Source organism: Phascolarctos cinereus, unplaced genomic scaffold, assembly GCF_003287225.1.
Source record: "Phascolarctos cinereus isolate Bilbo 61053 unplaced genomic scaffold, phaCin_HiC Scaffold_1;HRSCAF=81, whole genome shotgun sequence".
In the NCBI taxonomy this organism is placed as follows: domain Eukaryota; kingdom Metazoa; phylum Chordata; class Mammalia; order Diprotodontia; family Phascolarctidae; genus Phascolarctos; species Phascolarctos cinereus.
In genome coordinates, this window is record NW_027555514.1 from 270794933 (window position 1) to 270816496 (window position 21564).

General features: G+C 48.0%; 1 protein-coding gene across 1 annotated transcript in view; it reads left to right on the plus strand.

Moving 5' to 3' along the window:
* Positions 1-21564, plus strand: part of UTP20 (UTP20 small subunit processome component) — a 100582-nt gene that overhangs the window by 61767 nt on the left and 17251 nt on the right. Inside the window, 15 exon segments of the mRNA XM_020982333.2 lie at positions 1052-1196; positions 3757-3844; positions 6459-6602; positions 6964-7014; positions 7498-7650; positions 8410-8565; positions 9401-9541; positions 10526-10663; positions 11595-11734; positions 11980-12062; positions 14971-15260; positions 16545-16684; positions 17645-17801; positions 19434-19532; positions 20069-20236. Of these exon segments, the coding sequence (XP_020837992.1) occupies positions 1052-1196; positions 3757-3844; positions 6459-6602; positions 6964-7014; positions 7498-7650; positions 8410-8565; positions 9401-9541; positions 10526-10663; positions 11595-11734; positions 11980-12062; positions 14971-15260; positions 16545-16684; positions 17645-17801; positions 19434-19532; positions 20069-20236 (2093 nt within the window).

A 21564-nucleotide genomic window follows, 5' to 3' on the forward strand; every position in this document is an offset into this window, starting at 1 on the left:
CAGGTCCAACTCAGTTTTCAAGTATATACAGAAGTTAAAACTTCTAAAAAACTCTCCAAGTTGCAGTTTTGCTGTGATGGAAATGTGTTGCTAGGAAACCTGGACTGTAGCCGAATGGTTCACAATTAAAAGGCTTCCTACCTTTCTTTACATTGTTCTCCACATTTTAATTGAAAATGTATAACACTAACATGTCAGAATGGCTACAAAAAAAATTTAATGGTTTTGATGATTTAATTTGTATGAATGATTATGAGTTATAATAAATTCATCTAAACTCCGTAATGACTGTAGAATAGGTATGCTATCTAGTTTAAGCAGATAGAAACAGCCTGAACTGCTAAACTCATGTTTTTGGTACAGTGGAAAGAGCACTGGCTCTGTAGTCAGAAGACTCGGGTTCAAATCCTGTCTTTGATGTTTGCTACTTATATGACTGGGTAAAGCCTCAGTTTCCCCCCTCTTTGGAGAGGAACTAATTCCATGGAAAGAGAGATGGCTATAGGACCTGTAGCCTTGGACAAGTCACTTTTCCTCTGTCTTGGATCAGACATCCCCTGAGGTCCCTCCCAGCTCGTGATGTGTGACCTTATGATTATTTGTCACTTGAGACATGAGTAGGAGTGACAGAACATCCTGTGCTCATGTTCTCCTCTGACACTTCCTTTTGCCGTGCTGGCTGGCTTTGTTTCCCCTGGGCTGACAGCGAGGTGTGTCACCTCTAGTGGGGGCTCTCAGAATAAGGACACTCTGCGTCAAAGCTTGACGCTTGTCTGCCTCTAAGTCAGTTTTCTAGGCCTTGCTGTGTTGAGAGAGGCTTATCCCTGGGTTGAATGGAGGGTGGATTTTTTGACCTCTCCTCTAGATACAGCTGGTGAGTCAGAGAAGTTTCCACCCCAAAGAATCCCAGGCTCTTTGATCCTACTGTCAAAGTCCTGGTAGTCATACTGTCTTACCTCTGCTGTCATTGGAGAGAGCAGCTCTGTGTTTGATCTGGTAACAAGAGCAGCATGTGAGGACCAAGCCCCTGATCCTGACCTGTCTGTTACAGAATCTATCACCCTGGGTGGAAGGCTGATGCTGCCTCAGGTGCCCGCGATCCTTCAGTACCTCAGCAGAAGCATGGTCAACGTTGAGAAGGTGAGAAAGAAGAAGTACCGGGCCCAGGTCAGCAAGGAGCTCAGCATCCTGTCCAGGTGAGGCAAGCATGGCCAGCGGTGTTCCCTGAATCCTGTTTATGGCGGATCCCAATGATCATTTAGACATGGTTTTTGTTTCTAAATATTTCTGTTAATAGAAAAAAGTTTTCAACTCTTGAAAGACTTTTGCTTTTAAGTCAGCCCAAGGTTTCTGTTGCCATTGTCTTAGGAGCCAGTGATAGGAGAAAGAACTTTCATGAAAAGAGGTTTTTCATGAACCACACCCCACTCCCACCCCAGCCCCTTTGTGAACCAGACTGGTGATTTCATTGTTGTTGGAAGCTCCCTACCCCAATGTAGCTAGGTATCTGTTACGTAGAGTCTTGGAAAGGTGCCCGGGATGCTGAAAAGTCTGAAGACTTGGCCAGAGTCCCACATTCAGGCTGTGTGAGAGTCAGGACTTGAATCCAGGTCTTCCTGCCTCTGAAGCCAGGCCTCTGTTAGCTTTGCCACCCTGTCTCTGATGCTCTTACATTGGCTCTAACGGTGGATGATTGGCCTGCTTGACCATGGTCCTTGGAGCTGGACTTGTGATCCTGTGGGTTCTAGCACATGGGGAGGCAGCCTGGCCAGCATGTAGGGTGCTGACGGCCGTTTCAGACACTTAGGGACTCTGACTCTGGGCTAGTTGCTGACGTTTCCTCATCTCTGAAATGGGGGAGGTGGACCCAGTGGCCTCCACGGTCCTTTTCGACTCTAAATCTGTGATCTTTTGATGCAGCGGTCCCAAGACCTCCTGGGGCAATTGGGAAATGAACAGTACAGAGCTTCAGATTTTTTTCCCCAAGCCTGAAAATTCTTCCAAAGACTCAGAAATTGTCTGTCTGACAAATGACTCAGGAGCCTTGGATTCTGGTTCGGTGCCTTGCAAAGTGAATTGCCCAATTAGCCGCACTTCTCAAGTGCTTCCTGTGTGAAGCCCGAGGCCACCAAGACCAACCTGAAGCAGTCCCTGCCCTCGGGGAGATGACAGTTGGTCGGGGCTGTCAACTCTTTATCTAGACATACATAGAGCACATCTCCAGAAAATAATGGCGGCCAAGTTTGGAGGAGGCACGAGTGAAAAGGGGAGAGCCTGGAGAGGCCTCATGTGGGAGGAATGTTTGAAGGAAGTGGGGGGGAGGGTGCTCAGAGGTGGAGGTAAAGCGTGAGTGTACAGCAGGGTAGGGGAAGGGGAGAGACATCTGGGGAAGCTCAAGGTCACGGGTGAGTCATAGTGGTCGGGCCAGTTTGGCCAAACTGTATGGAGGGTAGGAGGCTTCTGAATGGCCACCCAAAGATCAGTGTGAGAAGCAATGATCGGGAGCCCGTGGAGTTGTTGAGGGGAGGGCCACGTGCATGGACCTGCGCTGATAACAGAGTGGCCTCCCCTCTAATGCTCTGCTGGTCACACTTGGTTTTCCACACTTAATTTTTCCATCAGCATGTTTTTAATGATTAAAAGAGACAGACCGGGACCTTGCCATGACCACGTGTAACCATGTGTGATTTTAGGCATGTGTCTGAACCTCTGTGGGCCATAATGGCTTTACCTCTAGCATGATTTTGTTGGAGTACGAACTTCTCCTCTTACAAAGCTGCCACCCAGCTTTAACGGCGTAGGTAGGACTCAAAGAGGTCAAGGGAATTGCCCAGGGACACCCATGAAGTGTCAGAGGTAGAGCTGGACTCCTAAGCTAAGTGACTTCCCATTAGACATTGAGCTCCTTGAGAGCTGGGACGTTTTTGGCTTTCTTTGTATCCCTTGTGCTTACCACGGTGCCTGGCACACACTAGGTGCTTAATAAGTGCTTATTGTCTCTCTTTGTATTCCCAGCACTTAGCACAGGGCCTTGTACATAAATGGTTGCCGACTTGGCCGTTTACTGCACGACCATGTGGCTTTTTTCAATTTTAAAGTGGGAATTAAAATAGATCATAGCTTCTTTAAAATGTCTTTTGGGGGATTATGTGAATTTGCTTTTTGGACGTCCCCCCTCCCTTGTTGGAATCAGGCTTCAGGGTGCCTCCCCACCACCACCAAGTTGTGATGGTGAGGTTCCCTGCTTCCCTCTAAGGAGGGGCAGCATTAACCCCAAAGGCCTTCCTGGGCTTCCTTAAAGCAACATTGCTTAGGCCAGTCCTAATTCCTAGAATGGCTTTTCTTTTTGATGCGTGGGCAGTATAACCTTAGGGTGAGGAATTCGCAAAGGGCAGAGAATTTACAGCAGCAGCAGCAGCACAGGAAGAGGGGCGTATAGACTGCAGGAGCATCCTTGGGGGGTCTGGGCTCAGGGGGCCTCCTACAGGGGACAGGGTTCTGAGGTCCACGTGGAGGGGACAGGCTTCTGGGAGCCTGCAGGAGGGGACAGGACTCTGCAGGCCCCCTAAGGACGGGCTCGCAGGCCCTCCTGGGGGCAGTGGTGCTTGGGGGCCTCTGGGAGAGGACTAGGCTCCAGGGGCTTCTGGCACCATAACTTCAGGGCCCCAGGCTCTCCCCCAGTACTGTCACAAGCCAGGTGCTTGTGGCAGTTGGTCATTCTTCCTTTCCTGACGGGTGAGGATTTTTTCCTTACAGGATCAGCAAATTTATGAAAGACAAAGAGCAAAGCTCCGTCCTCATCACCCTGCTCCTTCCTTTCCTGCACCGAAGCAACATTGCCGAGGTAAGCGCACGTTTGGCATCATCCAAGTGAGATGGGGAAAGTATTTGTTTGGACAGCAGTTTGTTTGAAAAAGATCTGGGGGCTTCGGTGGACTTGCAGAGAGCCACAAGTCAGGAGGGTCATAGGGCAGCCCAAAATGCTGCTGACCATGGGCTTGTGGCAGTCCCCATCTGCTCTGCCTTGGTCAGACTGCACCGATGAGCTTGAAGGCAACCCCAGCGGAGAAAGGTTCAAGTTCATGCCACCTGAGAGCTGACTGGAAAAACTAGGGAGGCTTAGCCTTGAGAGAAGAGCTGGTGCTGGTGCTCGGGTGGATGGACACATCGAGCGGTCCTCCACTGTGGAGGGACTGTCGTGTGGAGCTTGGCTTGTCAGCCTGATGTCAGAAATGCCTTCCTACCAGTGGTGCCTGACCAGAGGGAGAGGAGGCTGCCTCAGGAGGCCAGGCCTCCCCTTTGAGGGAGTCATATTTGAAAATACTGTTTTCCAGAGCTAAGACCCAGCAAGCAGGCTGTGCCCTGAGCTTGGCATAACAACAATCCTTTGTGCTCTGGATGATCTCACCCTCTGACAAAGCGTGTTGCACCAGTGTTCACTCAGGATAGTTTTCCTGGCCATCCACTGACACTCTGGCTGTGAGAAATACTGAGGCTTTAAGAAAGGGTGGCCACAACACAGAGAGGTAGTTATCTTCTCTCTGATGATGAGGGTGTGTCTTTGGTGGCAAAGTCCAGTTTGTGGGAAAACCCACTGTGGGAAAACTGGAGGAGCAGGACGGGAAATCCTATAGGAGAAAGGATGGAGAAAACCTGACTAGCCAACGGCTTCAGCCTCCTAAGACATGCAGTCAGCTGATTTCTAAGTTGCCTGTGCTGGCGGTCCCAGCCGCTTTACTGTCCTTGCCCTCTTTCGGTGATCTTCTCTGGATACCATTTCGTGCATCCCATTTGTGAATAAGTCAGTAAAGCAGGATTTGCCTTTAGCAACTGGATTTTGTTTAAAAAACAAAATAAAACAAAAATGGAAAACCCAGAAACTTTAGCTTAATTTTTAGAAATTGGACTTTGATCCTTGATCTTAGCACCAATGATAATAGCTTGTACTTGTGAATGCTTTAAGGTTTGCAAAGTGCTTTAAAATACCTCATTTTATCCTCACAGCAGTCCTGGGAAGTAGGTGCTATTATCATCTTCATTCTTCAGATGAGGTAACTGAGACAATTTAAATGACTTGCCCAGAGTCACTCAGCTAGTAAGTGTCTGAGGCTGGATCTGAACTGGATCTTCCAGGCCCAGTTGGTCTGTCTATATCCAGTGGTCTATCTAGCAGCCTCAAAAACTACAGTGACAGGATGAGAGATTAGCACTCAGAGGGACCTTAGAGGTCCTCTGGGTGAGTCCCTTCATCTTATAACAAAGGTTAGGGGACTTGTTCAAGGTCACCCACTTAGTAAGGGTTGGGGCTGGGATTTGAACCCAGGTCTTCCAAGTCCAAATCTGGTGTTCTCTCCATTGCACCACATCGTCTTGTAGATTTCGTGATGGAAGGAACCTTCATGCTCATCACAATTAAATCCCCTTATTTTACACACGTTAAGAGTATAGTTGTATGTGGTAGTTTAAGGGAAGAAATTACTGCCAGATTTTATCCCAGGCTTGGTTGTGATTTCTTTCCTTTTCATGTGTGAATTTTAAGTTTGTCAAGCTATTGGTGGATATCCACATGGATACGCAGCAGAATGTAAGCTCCTTGAGGGCAAGGATTATTTCATTTTCTGATTTTGTGTCCCCAGTGTTGGACATTACAATTAGATGCTTAGTGAATGCTTTTTGATGTTGAATTTTCCTTTGTTGACAGGCTCTGTGGAGGTTCTTGTAGATGAGGGTGGGCTGATTTTAGGACAGTACTAATTATATGGAGTAAAAGGGGCTGTTTTAGAACATTTAAGGCAAAGCCAAGAAGCAATTCCCCTTTCCTCAAGTTATTTTCAACTTAACTATTTACGCTGTTTACAACTGTTTACTATTTACATTGCTTTTATTTTAAAAGTAAAGTTCATGTCTAAGCAGATGAGGTTTTTGAAGAAAAAACATTTCATTCTCTTCCCTTTCTTCTCATAGATTCATAGCTCTTATTCGATTAGAAAATAATAGAAAGTGCTCATCCTTTTCCCCTACTAGAAAGAATCAGCCAAACCTTAAATTAATTTGAGGGGGAAAGACCCTTAGAGATCACCTCACGCGTTCCTCTCATTTTTGCAGATAAGGATCCATCCAGAGTCTTGGATCAATGGTGCGAGCTGCTCTGGGAAATGTAGTTGTGTAGCTATGATAAAGGCACGTCTTTGGACAAAGTCTTGCCTTGTGTTTGCCCTGAAGGGAAGGAAAATGCTGCCCTAGATAAGACTGCACTTAATTTCAAAAGTGGTAGCGGATTTTGTGAGTAATTGAAGTGCTAAGCATTTAAAAACAATTTGTAGAAACTGTGTAATCAGAGGATAAACCACACGTCCGGAGGAGTGAGAGAGAAATCAGGTCGCTATTTCCCATCACTTGGCCACCTCTTCGGCATCATTCTCCCCAGTTCTGAAGCCCTCTCCCTTTCCATCTTTTAGGACACTGAGGTTGATATCCTGGTGACTATACAGAACTTGTTAAAGAATTGTCACAACCCATCAAGTTTCCTGAAGCCTCTGTCGAGGCTTTTCTCTGTCATTCAGAACAAAATGTCCCGACAGATGCTCTGCACAGTTTTTCAGGTAGGTATATGCGGTGTTTTAGCAGCAACTGACCTTTCATTTTATAGAAAACTAATAGAATGTTTCAAGTACAGCTTTTATTTTATCTCACCATCAGTCTATCTGCTTTGTCTAAGGACCTGGAAAGCAGAGATGGCCATGATTCAAACCCCTAAATGAATCTGGATTCTCATTGATTTCAGTGGGATTGCAGCCCATCCCTACCTGCCCCTTCGGTGGGACTCTTTTGTTTGTGTCTTCCCTTAAATTCATCCCCAGGGTCCACATAGCTTTGGGAATCCTCTTTTTCTCCCAAAGTCAGGGGAGAAAAATTTTCTGATATTCAATCTAATTTCTTAACCTTTTTTTTTTTAAATTTTAGACACTTTCTGATTATGAGAGTGGATTAGAATACATTACAGAAGTCGTCAAGGTATGAAAATAATTTATTCTTTTCCTTTGGAAATGCATATTTTTAAAGCCTTTAGTTTGTGCACTGCCCACTTCCAGGAAGATTTGATGTGGATAGGATTATGATGCCAAGTCGTCCCTGGTGGGTCCCTGGGTTCATAGGTGTGGGGCTCTCCCTCTGGGGATACAGATTCTGTCCCTTCCTCACAACCATTTTCTAGAAAAATCTCCTGTTGGTTGGCTCTGGATTTAGCTAGGCTGCTCTTCAGCTGATGGCCATGTCTAGTCTGCCATCTTGCTCTCTTCTCCCAGATACTTCAACTGGGTCAGGCCTGCCCAATGTATTTGCTCTCCTGGCATAGCCTGGCAAAGCTGAAGCTATCTCCACATCATGGGGAGGCGTCAGAGGATGAGTGTGGTCAAGCCGAGGCTGGAATGCTGAGCGGTCATTTCTTTATGATTAAAAAACCAGTTCATGATTTCAATGACAATGTGCTTCCTGTAGCTGAATGCCTTTGACCAAAGACACCTGGACGACATCAACTTTGACGTTCGCTTGTCAGCCTTCCAGAAAATCACGTCTTACATCAAGGAGATGGAAACCGTAGACGTCACCTACCTGGCCCCTGTAATGCACAATTGTTTCTACACACTGCAGGTAAGTAGTTCTGGCAGAACTGTGTGGTGGGTTATTTTAGTTGGATTGTTGCTTCTGTGGTGACAGTCTTCTTGGGCATTAAAGGTCACGTCTCAGCATCCATGAAACACGCGCGTGCACACACACACACAAAATTTTGAAGTCCTTTACTTGAGGCATGGCCCTTGGGGCATGTACATTTGGATAGGTGTGTCTGGTAGATATAAATAAGTGTTATCCTGTTGACACAAGTAGTGGTAACTCATAAACAGTTTTGAGACAGTGTGGTACAGTGCAAAGAGCCCTGGGTGAAAATCCTCCTTTGGATATTTAGGACCTCTTTGACCTTAGCCCAAGAGCTCTTTTTACCTTAATTCATGTCTCACACACACACACACACACACACGCGCACTTTTTGGGAAGACTGATGAAAAACTACATCTCATAGCACTTCTTCTGATTCACAAACATTGTCCAGTATGTCACCAGCCTCCATGCTGTTTCTTCCGTCAGTCTGGTTGTCTGGGGTCTTTTCCTCCGACGCTAGGGGGTGTGCGGGGGCTTCCGTAGCAGTGGGTTTGGTGTGTCCGTGGTGAAGCGTAGTTATCATCCGATGACGGCTGCTCGTGGTTCAGAATTCAGGCGTAGGCGTTCTGATCTCACGAGTCCTTGGAGTCAGTCTTTTCCTGTTGGAAAGGTGAGCCTCCCACGGCCCTCTTTAGAGGGTCAGCCCAGCGCGCGTGCTCCGTGACCGATGTTCGCCCCCCTTCTGCTCCTCAGCTGAAAGACATGGCCCTGAGTGACAGCGCCAGCCTGTGCTTGACTAGCATCATCCATCGGCTGGCGGCCCCAGACGTCCGTGAGGCGCAGTACCGGGAAGTCATTCAGCGCACCCTCTTGGAGAACCTGAGGAAAGGCCTGAAGAGTCCGACCGAGGTGAGAGCACGCCGGCGCCCTCGCCTGGAGAGCTCACGTGCGCTGGCTCGGAGAAGCTCGTCACAGGGGCAGTGGTTCAGGTTGCTTCATAAAGATTTACGTGTATAAATTACCATCCTTGCATGGAGCACCCTCTTCCAGTCCTTCTTCCTGGCTCTTCTGAATCCTCTGCAGTGGCTGTAGTTCATGTGTATTCATCCTGCCGTCTGCCTCTTCCTCTGAGAGCTCTCTCAGAAGCCGTTCCTGGGTGTGCTGGTGCTCCTCCTGCTCGGCAGAGCCGCAGCAGTGGCACCTTCCTGTTCACGGGCCTGCCCCTTCCTCCTCCAGGCCCGGGGCTCGGGCGCTTAGCTCAGGCACAGAGCTTTGCTGCTGCGAGAGTCTCTGTGTGTGTGTGTTGGATGACACTTTCAGGGCTGTTTCCAGCAATAGACTTATTATAAATAGTTATGCCTTGTACCTTTTACAGTTTAGTCTGAGACTACTCTCCAGCAAGATTCCCCAAGCAGGAAACTCCCCCTGCAGTAAATAGGCGCGCCCATCTGTTCTCAGGCTCGCCGGCGTCCGGTGGCACGGCATCATTTTTGCCAGCGCTTGGTTGAGCGTCACCTGGTACCTCCACATGGCTGTAGTCTGTGTCTCTGATCGTACTAGTGAGCTCCTGAACGTCATCTCAAGGGATTCTCAGTAGTTTGCATTCTTTTTAAAGTCATCGATCTTTTATCCATCGTGGATTTGGGTGGCAGTTACATCTATGTTTTAGACACCAGGGCGTTTTCTTGTATTTTAAAAGCGATTATATTTGTGTGTTTTCCCTCCCTCAATGTGATCTTTGCAGAGTATCCAGCAGGAGTACACAACTTTACTTTCCTGTTTAATTCAGACCTTTCCAACCCACCCAGAGTTCAAAGACTTAGTTCAGCTTAGTGACTTCAGTGACCCTGAAATGGACTTCTTTGAGAACATGAAGCACATTCAGGTGAGTACTGCCGCTTCTCTCCTGGGAATTCACTTTGGCCACGCCTCCCCCGTGAACACTGTAATTAAGTAGTTCCCAAAGTCTGGGTTTCGTCGGACCTCATCTTTACGAGGTGTAGAGGAAGCACGAACAGCTGCTTCCGCTTGTCGGACTTCTTTGGTAGTGTCATAGAGGCAGGATGGCCTAGGGACCAAGAGACTGCCTTGGCCACAGAAAGGCCTGGGTTCAGGTCCCGCTTTGGGTCCACAAAGGCTGTGTGACCCTGCGGAAGAACCATAACCTCAGAGACTGTTAACTAAAAAGCATGTATGTCTCTGCACCTGAAAAGGGACTTCTTGTACCCGAGCCATCCTAGGTTTAGTCCAAAAAATAGATTCATTTAAATTGTAGGAGATTTTTCAGGGATTTTTGCTGCACAGCTTGCGAGGTTGGTAACACAAGAAGTCTCATTTCCCTTTTATACCTTATGGAACTTATTCAGAGAGGAGAAGAGTCTTGTCCACAGTCATAAGCAGATGTTAACAGTTATCTAACATTTCTCTGGCGTGTTGTCTGAGAAACTCACCAGGCCTCAGTTTCTTTATCTGTAAAAAGATGAGATGGCGTCTGGTGTCTCTTCTGGCTCCCCCTCTGTTCTCCCAGAAGCCCAGGTCACTGCGTGTTGGACCTGAGTTTCCCATCTATGAAATGAAGGGGTTAGACACCGTGGTCCCTGAGCTGCACCCCCCAAGCTGCACCTCTAGGCCCCGAGGACCCTGTTAGGGACATGCTCCAAGGGCTGTGGGCTGCAGCATCCTAGGCTGGCACAGCAGAGGGTCCAGATCTGAGGTCCTTGGGTGCACTCTTACAGAGAGGAGTCCTGAACAGCCTTCTCAGTGGAAGAGGCCTCCCCTGACACAGGATGGGAGTGGGAGAGTCTGCCATGGGCACTCTTTTCCATATGAGTTTCTCACCCATCTAATTTAACTTTCAATGTCTTTTTAGATCCACAGAAGAGCCAGAGCCTTGAAGAAACTAGGCAAGCGTCTGATGGAGGGCAAGATGGTTCTGTCTTCCAAGTCTCTTCAGAATTACATCATGCCCTATGCCACAACGCCAATTTTTGATGAGAAGATGCTTAAGGTAAGTGTTTATAAAGGAGAGAAAGCAACTGTCTGAACCCACTGAATGTTTCTTTAGTGGTCTGGCACCTGTGATGAGCCACAGGCCTCTCTGGGTGTGGGGATGAAACAGAAATGAAAGCCCACCTGAGGGGCTTATGTTTGAATAGGGGACCAGCGTGTGTGTGTGTGTGTGTGTAAACACATATATGTGTTTACACACACACACACACACACACACACACACACGCATGCATGCACCGTAGCATTTCAGGTATGCAAAAAATGAATCAGCATAATTAAGTTGATTGTGAGTGGTAACTGAAGAGGAATGGCCCCAGACAGTATCGACCTTCTCTAGGTGGCTCAGTAGGGGTCAGATACCTCAGGCCTCCTTGCTCAGGGCCTGCTGCCTATGGTCCCTCCCGGAGAGCAGCTGAGACGTCCTCCCCGTGGCACTGGGGGCGTCCTCATTTCACATTGCAGCACCTTCGTGTGGCCGTACTTTGGATTGTCTTTTCTTTCTGGAGTACGTTCATTCCTACCACCCCTCAGTCATTGAATGAACTGGGGACCTCAGAGATCTTGGCACAGTGCCCCCCAGTATGTAGGCCTTTAGAGTCTTCATTTAGCCTCATACTTCTCTCTCCCACCTCTGTGCCTTTGCCCAGGCAGTCCCCACAGTCCTGGAATGTGCTCTCTCCTACTTCTGTCTGTCTCTGAGAGCCCTTAGCTTCCCACAGGCCCACCCCCATGGCCATCACCTGCTCCCTCCCTGCTCAGATTATCTCCTCCTCCCTTATTCGTGTATCTTATGTCCCCGAGAGAATGGAAGCTCCCTGAAGGCAAGCGTGTTTATCATTGTTTGTCTTTCTGTGCTGTTCCCTGCACATAGTAGGTGCTTAATAAATGATTGTTAATTGAGGTGACTCTGTTCTTGTTTTGTTTTGTAGCATGAAAACATAACAACAGCTTCCATGGAGCTTATTGGAGCTATCTGCAGGCACCTTTCCTGGCCGGGATACATGTATTACTTGAAATATTTCATTCATGTTTTACACACAGGACAGATCAATCAGAAGCTGGGTGTCAGGTATGGTCACCCTTGTTTCCATTACCCGAACCCATTCTTTAAAGTCTTTCACTGACATCTTTCAGTAACTGAAAGCTGTTATTCGGGGATTATAATAATCAGTGTGCATCATGCATATTTAAGTCGAATAGAAATAAACCCAGTAAAGTTTAAAGTTCTACCCTCGCCTCGTGGTAGTGTGTTTTTAAAACATCCAAGTACCCTTAATTAAGCTAATAGCCCTACCTGTTTCTCTTTTTTGATAGCTTGTTAGTCACAGTATTAGAAGCTTTCCACTTTGACCATGAAACTCTTGAGAAACAAATGGAAAAAATTCAGAATGAAGAAAGTAAGTTTTTCCTTTCACAACTTTTTAACCAAATTTCCATGTTTTTTGTAATTTACTACCGTGTGTTGATCACATATTCAGAACCACCAACGTTTATGGATGGCTTGTTCTGTGCCAGGCGTTGGATACAAAGACAGTAACAAAAACTGGTGCCCGCAGGAGCTTACGTTCCATGTTGATTGTCATTTTCAGTTGTGGCGTCTTGTCTCCTCATGCCCCATTTGGGGTTTTCATGGCAGTTACTGGAGTTGTCTGACATTTCCTTCTCCAGCTCATTTCATTATTGCTATTATTATTATTATTATTAACAACAATAAAGCAATTACTGTAATGGCATTAAACAGGAATTAGGCAAGTGGTTCTAAATTTAAATCAGAGAGGTACTTACATATGCATGTAAGTGGTTGTGGCTTTCCTATTAGTCTCAGAGAATTCGCACTTTTTAAAGCAAAGTTAGTACCTTGATATTAACTCACTAGTTGAACAGTCAGCTCAGTAGTGCAGTGTGTAGAGTACTGGGCTGGGCCTGGAGTCAGGAAGACTCATTTTCTTGTGTTCATATCCAGCCTCAGACACTTATTAGCTGTGTGACCCTGGGCCAGTCACTTAACCCTGTCTGCCTCAGTTTCCTCATCTGTACAGTGAGCTGGAGAATGAAATGGCAAATGACTCCAGTATCTTTGCCAAGAAAACCCCAGATGGGATCATGGAGAGTCAGGCACCACTGAAATGACTCAACAATGTTCCATATTAAAAAACATCAAACTAGTGCGACACTTATTCATCTTTTTGGTCCCTGTGGTCAAGAATTGGGTTAAAGAGGTTAAAAATTGGCTAAAATTGGCCTGTTTTTTGGCATCTCACACGTGGGGAAAGGTTGGTTTCAATTAATGGTATATCAAGACGTGCTGTTTCATTGATGTTAAAGGAAGCCTAGGCTGGAAGTTCTGATCCTGGCTATATCCCTTGCTAGCTGTGTGACCTGGAGCACTATAGTGGCTTCTTGTCTCTGGGTCTTAAGTTTCTCCTCTGTCAGAAGAGGGCAGTGATGTGAGTCAGGCATCCTCCAGCTGTAACAGTCAGTCCTAAGTGAAAATGGTCGCACTGCGTGACTGAGGGGCCTGAACAAGTGAGTGTAATCAGCCAGATTGCTTTGTCGTTAAGAGCCAACTGGATGGGAGGTGGATGGGACGTATGCCTTGTCCTGTGCTCTGGCAGGGCCCTGGATTGAGCCTGGGCATCTAGATGCCCAAAGGTGGCATGGTGGTCCCATGGGAAGAATATTGGGGTTTGATTACAGGCAAGCCCTTTCAGTGAATCTCAGTTTCCTCACCTGCAGTAATGCTTCTCATGTCTGCCTTCCAAAGTTGTTAGTAGGATCAAATGAGGTAAAAAATATAATATTTGTAAGCCCTTAGCAAATCTGAAAAGCACTATAAAATGTTTCTTCCTCTTCTTATTTTTATTATCAGCATCATTCATGTACTGAATGAAATAATGTGCTTATCTAAAGCCATGTTTTCTTTGTTTACTCTATTTACTAATTGTCCAATGTCAGGAAGCAGTGAGGTGTAGTGGAAAGAGCCCCAGCTCTGGAGTCTGAGCATCAGGGCTCACAGTCATTCAGGACAAGTCACCCCCACCCCGCCGGGCCTCAGTTTTCTCATCTGTAAAATGAGGAGGTTGGATTAAATGACCACTAAGACCTCTTCTGGCCCTCAAATCTGTGGTCCTATGAATCCTAGCTTTTACTGATTGTTGGCCATAGGCCAGTTACTTAAATCCTGAACTGTCATTTTCCTCATCTTTCAGTGGGGATAATGATAATAGCACCTTCTTCCTGGGGTCATGAGGGTCAAGTGAGGTCATGGGGGATGTGAATGCTTTGACAGCCTTAAAGCATGGTATAAGTGTTAGTAGTAGGGTGATGATCACTGGGATTATTGTCAGGGATTTTCAGGCTGAAAACGACCTTAGAAATGGTCTGATTTGATCATTTTGCAAATGAGGAGACTGAGGTTCTGAGAATGTAAGCAACCTACCCCAAAGCATACCTGTCAGGAAGCTGAGATTCAAACCCAGACCCTCTGACTCCTAACCCTTCATCCTCTCCACTGCACCATTGCTCCCTGTCCTGCTTTATTATAGAAGTTGCTGGAATTCTTGAAATTAGGCGGGTATACAAATATTTGAGAGTTTTAGCTAATTTTTTCATGCCCCTAAAGAAGTTCCTGTTGGGCTGTTTTATTATTCTCATTATTATATGGCTAGAGGAGATAATACCTCTCATGATGGTGGTAGGAAGAGTCCCCCAAAGGGACATGCTTCTTGCCTGGGCCCATGAATGCTGGCCCTGGGAGTCAGGCTGGAGAGGCACCATTCTTCCTCTTGATGTTGGGTCATGTTTTCAGTGCCCCCCTGTGAGATCACCTGGATTCACAGTAATGAGCGTGAGAGGTAGAAGGAAAGGTCTTGGTCATCCTGAGGCTGGGGAAGTTTTAGTAAGAAGGACCTTTGGTAGTTCTTGCTGTGGGACCGTGGGACAAGTCACTTAACCTCCATGGGTCTCAGTTTCCTCATCTGTAGAATGTGGGGGCTGGATGAGATGTATGTCCTCTGAGGCTCCTTTCCAGCTCTGCATGATCATTTAAGTCAATTCAAGTCAGTGTAAACAACTTCTCTGGACCTTGGTTTCCTCGAGGAGGCTGGATTGGGTGGCCTCTGACATTCCTTCCAGCTCTCCTTAACAGATCTTCTTCAGTGAATGAAATCTTAAGCTAAGCCATTGAAATCCTCCAAATTAAGGGAATTGCCGTGTAAAACTTGTAGTTGCCAGTGTTTTGCTGTGCCATTATCATGCCTGGTTAATTTTTTCTGGGGGCTGTTTTTCTCTCTTTCATGGATGCAGGTGCCATGGAGGTAGATGTACCAGCAGAGCACGAAGCCATGGAATTGGATCACACCAGTGAAGAGGAGAAGGAGAAAGAGGAGGAACAGCAGAGGAAGAGTTTGTCTGAGGCTGATGAGAACCTCCCGGGGCTGGCCCCGGAGGCGTCTGCTGCGGAGCCCGAGGACGGTGCCCTGGTCTTTTCTGGCCTCCCTAAGAGCAAAGAGGAGCTGGAGAATCTGATCCAGCAGATTCACAAAACCGTCACCAGCAGCATCCTGCCCAAGCTTCACAAATGCCTCTCTGCCACGGTAATCCTTCTGAGTGTGTGTGGAAGAGAGCAAGGGGGGTCTTCCCAACTCCAGTGCTGGTTCTGAAGCCTGCTGCCAGGCACAGCCTCTCTCCTCTGGTATTCACACCCAGGCTCGCAGGCCCTCAGGGTCCTGACTTCAGCTAGGAGTCTGTTCTTGGACAGTTATTTTGCTGAACGGTAGCTTTGTCTTACTTAACCTGCTGGGATCCAGGAGCAGCCCAGTCGCCACTGGCAGCAACAGGATTCCTTAGGAGAGACCCGTAGGGCCAGTCCGTGTCTCAGGTGGAATTCAAACCCGGTTCTTGCCCACTGCAGATCTAGCGCTCTGTTTGCTAGGCCTTTGTGCCCCTTGTGATAGGGCTATGCCGTAGTCTCAGAAGTGACTTCATATAATTTTTTCCTCCTTTTCTAATCATAGTATTCTTCACTCGGCTCCCTACTGCCTCTGTATATTAGGGCAGGACGAGAGAGAATCTACGGTTCCTTCCAGTGTTAATATTCTGTGATTCTAGTGAAGTGTCTTTGAACATCGTGACAGATCAGTGTTTGGCTCTGTTTATTGAAGCAAGCAGAATGTATGTGCCTTTGACCCTCCAGGGGTTCACGCGGATGCTTTTTCAGAGGCAGCGGTACGTGGGTGGAATCCCAGACTTGGAGAGAGGGTGACCTGGGTTCGCATGTCATCTCAGATGGCGTAACTTCCCAGTGTCCCTGACCACTCCAAATGACAGGCAGATGCTGGAGCTTTGGATTTGGGCTGTGACGTTCTCAGGTCTGGGACTTTAGGAGGCGATGAGTGGATTCTTTTGGTTTTTTGCTTTGTCCTCTAGTTGTAAGAGACCTGGCAAGTCTTCCTTTATTTTTGGTTGAACAACAGAAAGTTCCCAGCTTTTCTGTTGGTCAGTGTTTCCAGGGAACCGGATGGTTCTCACTTGTTTTCCAGGTCCGTTTGCGGTCCTCAGTTCCTTACTCTTTCTCGTTCAGCCCTTTTCGACGGTTCTGGGCTGGACAGCAGCACCTCACGCTGCTTCTCTTTGGTTTCCTTCATCGTTTTTTTCGGTGGGGATCGTCTTTCTGTATTTGCTGGGGGGCGCAGGAGAGCCATTGACCCCGCAGCCTTTCCCTTTGCTGTGCTGCGTGGGGTTAAGGGAAGCAAGCTGAGCCGATAGAGTGACGGGCCCCCACAAGGGGCCCTCCCTTCCAGCGCCGGGTGACCTGTTTCTAAGGTGCCGTCCCCAGCCAGGTGGCTTCTCTTTGGGTCTGACCCGAACTCTTCTTTCAGACGAAAAGGGAGGAAGAGCACAAGCTCATCAAGTCCAAGGTAGTCAACGATGAGGAGATCGTCCGGGTCCCGTTGGCCTTTGCCATGGTCAGGCTCATGCAGTCCCTGCCCCAGGTGGTCATGGAAGCGAATCTGCCCAGGTACGTAGGCTGCCCCAGAAATGGGCTTCCTGTCCTCAGACCGCTGATGGGAAAAGAACCATTCTGCCTAGATCGTGGTCTTCCTTGAGTGTGGAGAGGGCTGGACTTGGAGGAACGCCTGGGTTCAGATGCGGCTTCTTGACGTGTAATGACCACGTTCGTGGGCATGTCATTCACCTTGTTAGTGTCCAGGGCAGCTTCCTAAGAGGTAGGGATGGTAGTGTGATTACACCTGTTTTATAGATGAGAAAACTGAGGCTCACAGAGTTTAAGTAGGTTGCTTAGGTCACACAGCCTGTAGGTGTTGGAGGTGAGACTTGAACTCGGGTCTCACTCCAAGCACAACAGCATCTCTGGATTGTGAGTCATCTGCTACAGAGGTGTCTCTCCTTGGGAATTCCCTATGCTAATGGTGTCACAGGTTTGGTCAGAAAGACTGAGCAACCAACAGTAATCCCAGAGGGCCTACTTCCTTCCCTGGGTCATGAAGTTCGACTGTAACAGAGCATGTAAAGTGCCCCTGGAAGCCTCAAAGGTCTGTGCAGATGTGATTGGCCTCCTTCTAGTAGCAACTTACGCCCAGAGCCCCTCCTGGCCTTCCCAGCTGGTGGGGCCTCCCCAAGGAGATCCTTTGTGTCTAGTTTGTATGGCTCTGTTACGTACAGATTGTTTTCCTGGATAGATTGTAAGCCCCTCGAGGGTAGGGCCTGTTTGTAATTGTTGACCAGCCCCATCACAGTTCTGGGCCTTTATGGTAGTAGCTGCTTAATTGTTTCATTGGTCTCCTTTTCCTTTCTCCCTTCCTCCTCCTCCTCCTCCTCCCCTTTGGACGTGAATACTGCCTGCACCATTGACTGTGCTTCCTCATGGGGAGAGACGGGTTGTCTGTTTGTACACGGAAAGTCATTAAATTTGGTTCGTTTCTTTGACTGTGTTTTTTCTTCTCTTTTTTCGTAATAGTATTTTGCTGAAAGTGTGTACCCTGCTAAGGAACAGAGCCCAGGAAATCCGTGATGTTGCACGCAATACCCTCACAAAAATAATAGAGACCTTGGGTGTGCATTATCTGCAATACATTTTAAAAGAATTACAGACCACTCTTGTTCGGGGATATCAGGTAAACCAAATGGACTTTTAATTTTTTAATTTTTTATTTTTTTTAGGCAATTGGGATTAAGTGACTTGCCCAGGGTCACACAGCTAGTAAGTGTCAAGTGTTTGGTCTGAGGCCGGATTTGAACTCAGGTCCTCCTGACTTCAGGGCCGGTGCTCTATCCACTGCGCCACCTCGCTGCCCCCAGACTTTTAATTTTTACTGGGTAAGTAGGAGGCACCACAATGAGTAGAGCTTTGGGCCTAGAGACAGCGAGATCTGAGTTCAAAGCCAGCCTCAGACACTTATTAGCTGTGTGACCTTGGACAAGTCACTTCATCTGTTTGCCTCAGTTTCCTCAACTGTAAAACAGGGATAATAAAAGCACCTCTCTCCCTGGGTTGTTGTGAGGATCAAGTAGAGTACCTGGTACACAGTAAGTGCTATATAAAGTAGCTCTCGTTGTTATTATTGTTATTATACTTAGTATTGTTTTTTGGTCTGTGCTCAGATATTTACATTGTTAAGTACTCATAAGAGTAAAGAAAGTGGAGCCCAGGGAGTTTCCATAGTATGGTCACCGTCTCAATAGAATTTAGTAAAGGTAAACCGAGGCACAGAAGTCCGAGCTTTGTCAGTTTATTGGCAGGGCGCCACGTGTTAACCAGTGGTCAGCTGGCTTCTTCAGTTAGGCCAGTGCACAGCAGAAGGCTCAGCTCCTTTTTGTAAGCGTAGACCTGGGGAGGGGACTAAAATAATACAGTAGGTTATAGGTTGGCAGCATCGTGGCAGAGAGGACAGCATGGTTGGTTATGTTAAGAAGAGCGGGCTAGCACCGGGAAGGGCTAGCAAACTCCCCTTTTTGTCTTGGAGGAGTGGTTGATTGATTAATGGGACCCATGTGCGTCCCGAGGCTATTGAAGGTGGGCCACGGAGAGCAGCCTCCCTGGCTCCTGGGAGGAAGGTGAGCCCCTCCTTAGCTATACAAGGACCGGCGAGGATGGACAGTGTGTCTTGTAGAGCTGTTATCTGCTCAGCTTGTAGGCCATCAATGGTAGCAAATAGGTGAGTTTTTTAGGAGCTGGTGGTGTGAGGGATAACAAGTTGTCTTTTAACTAATTCAGAGGGAACCAAGAAATGTTCATTGTTTGAGTCCCCTTGCAGGGTCAGAGATAGTGGCCAGGCTCCCTGGTGTCCACCCACATCCCTCTCGAGAACAGATTTCCTCATGGCCAGATAAGAACGGTGATGAGCTGGAGACCTGAGCTTCTAACCTTAGCTCATAGGCGACCAGACAATGATCAGAAGAGAATTAATGATGAAATGACTTAGAATCAGTGGAATCCCTTCATCACCCAGCTTCTCTGAGTGTTGGACTGGTGTTCTTCCCAGTTTTTCAAGGATAAACAGACTGCAGGTTTTCTGGTTTTCCCCAAGCAGAAAGCTCAGCTCCCTCTTGATTAGGTTATCACATTTTTAAAATTATTTTATTTTTTTTAGGTTATCACAATTTAAAAAGGGGCCAAGAGTCTGAACAGCTTGATTCTGAGTGCCCAGGTCTGAAGGTCTGCCCGACAAGGTGGGCTTTCCCAGGACTTGCTGACTTTCCCAGCGTAGCAGTAGCTAACTACCCTGTCTCCTGACTCATCCCTCCAGGTTCATGTGCTCACCTTCACCATTTATATCCTGCTGAAAGGTCTCGCAAGCAGCCTGAAAGTTGGAGAATTGGATCCTTGCCTGGACATCATGATAGGGGTAAAAGCCTTTCAGTTCTTCAGAGAGAGAGAGAGAGAGAGAGAGAGTGTGTGTGGGTGGGTGTGGATGTGTGGTGTTTGGGCAGAGGCCAGAAGCTGGGCTGGGTCATCTCTCTTGGTCCCCAGGCCAGGAGGTTGTGAGCCATACCTTCAGGTCACACCTGCACAAATAGATGTGGTTACAAACCTGAAAGTGATTTTAAACACTTTTAAAATGAGCTTACTAATAAACAGCAAGACCAGCCACATCTATAAAACCAGAGCAGCGTTTTACCCCAGCTCCCTCCTTTAAGGATTAAACGTGTCGGCAGATGGAGATTTCAGTGTTCTCTGGTCCCTTCCTGGGTCTAGACAGAGCAAGCCCAGAGGAAGAGTACCTGAATACAGGTCTGGGGTGGTGGGTTGTCTGCCCTGAGGTCAGCCGCTGTCCCCTGCTTCTCCATGACCCTGGGGGCTCATTCGCCTGGCTGACGTCCTCTGGGCCGCTCCTCCTTGGCAGGCCTCAGCCTCTTGTCACTGGGCGTTCTCTCCCCCCAGGTCTTTAACCACGAGCTGTTTGGCAGCGTCGCTGAGGAGAAGGAGGTAAAGGGGATCATCTCCAAGGTCATGGAGGCCCGACGAAGCAAAAGCTACGATTCTTATGAAATCCTCGGCAAGTTCGTTGGGAAGAATCAGGTCACCAAGCTCATCCTTCCCCTGAAAGAGGTGAGGTCCCTGAACGCGCCGGGGTGGGCTCTGCCCCCCCGTCTGAGCTCAGTGTCTTTGGTGACTGTGCCCCCAGCTCCCAGTGCCCACTCTTAGGGTCCATGTGGTCATGAATTTAGGGCTGGAGGGGACCTTGGAGGCATCAGACACAACCTTCTCCTTGTGCAGAGGAGGAAACAGAGGCCCAGGGTCTCAGAGCTAGTCAGTGCCCGTAGAGGGATTTGAACTTGGGTTTAACTGACTGTATCCTGCCAGCTCTGAATTGATTTCGTGCAGCCCTTTCATTTTACGTTGGCTCCTCAGAGGTCATAGGATCGTAGGGATGAAGCCAGGAGGGTCCTCAGGGCTCAGCTGGTGCAACCCTCTCATTTTGTAGAGGAGGAAAGTGCTTAGAGACAGAGCAGAGATCCCTGCCCTGGGCCTCTGACCCTAGACCAGCACTCATTCCCTTACACCAGCGCTCATCCCCCGCTAAGGCAGAGAAGAGCCATCGTGTGTATGTGCCGAAGTCATGGGTGTGAGCTCTGCCATCAGTGGGGAGAGACAGTGAGCACCAGGGCAGGCTGAGAGGCAGGTAACAGGAGCAGGCTGCTTGAGAGGAAGGAAATAACGGCTGACGAACTGTCTGTGCTCAGTTCAGGGAGAGGAGCCTCTGAGGCTGGGCACTCGGACCCAGCTCAGCCAGTGTGAGGGGCCAGCGGTAGAGGCGCCCACCACAACCCCCTAGTGGGGAAGCCCCTTCCCCTCTTACTCTCCTTGAGTGTTGCCACGATTCTCCTCCCACAGTCCACGTCTGCCTCACAGCACTTTGTCCCCCTTGTCCCCTGCCCTTGGACAGTCGCACGTGGAGACTTTCTGTACCGCAGCAGTTCATTCTGCTCGTTTTACGTTGCTGTTGGGGTTTTTCCCCTCACCTCCAAAGGAGGAGCAGATTTTGAAGAACCTGGGTTTTCAGAGCCCCCAAGCCTTGCTGCACCTGGGCCTGGCTACCCCTCAGCCTTTCTGCTGCCTTCTTGTTCATAGAATAAGTGAAGCAGAGCAGTGTAGTCTCAGTTCATCTTAAGCACAGGAAGACCTCAAGAGAGTGCTTTACTTGGCCACACCTGATAGTACAAGTTGGGTGTTAATTTATTGCTAACAACACTAGAAGCTTATCACTTTGCTGATGCTGCTCTTAAGCAAACAGAAAACAGTATGGCCCGAGGGAAAGAGCGGTGGCTCTGGGTTCAGATCTCACCCAGCAGCTACTAGTTACATGGCCCTGGGCAAAGTTCACCTTCTCAGGCCTTGGTTTCCTTCTCTGTAAAATGAGGGGGTTGGATTAGAAG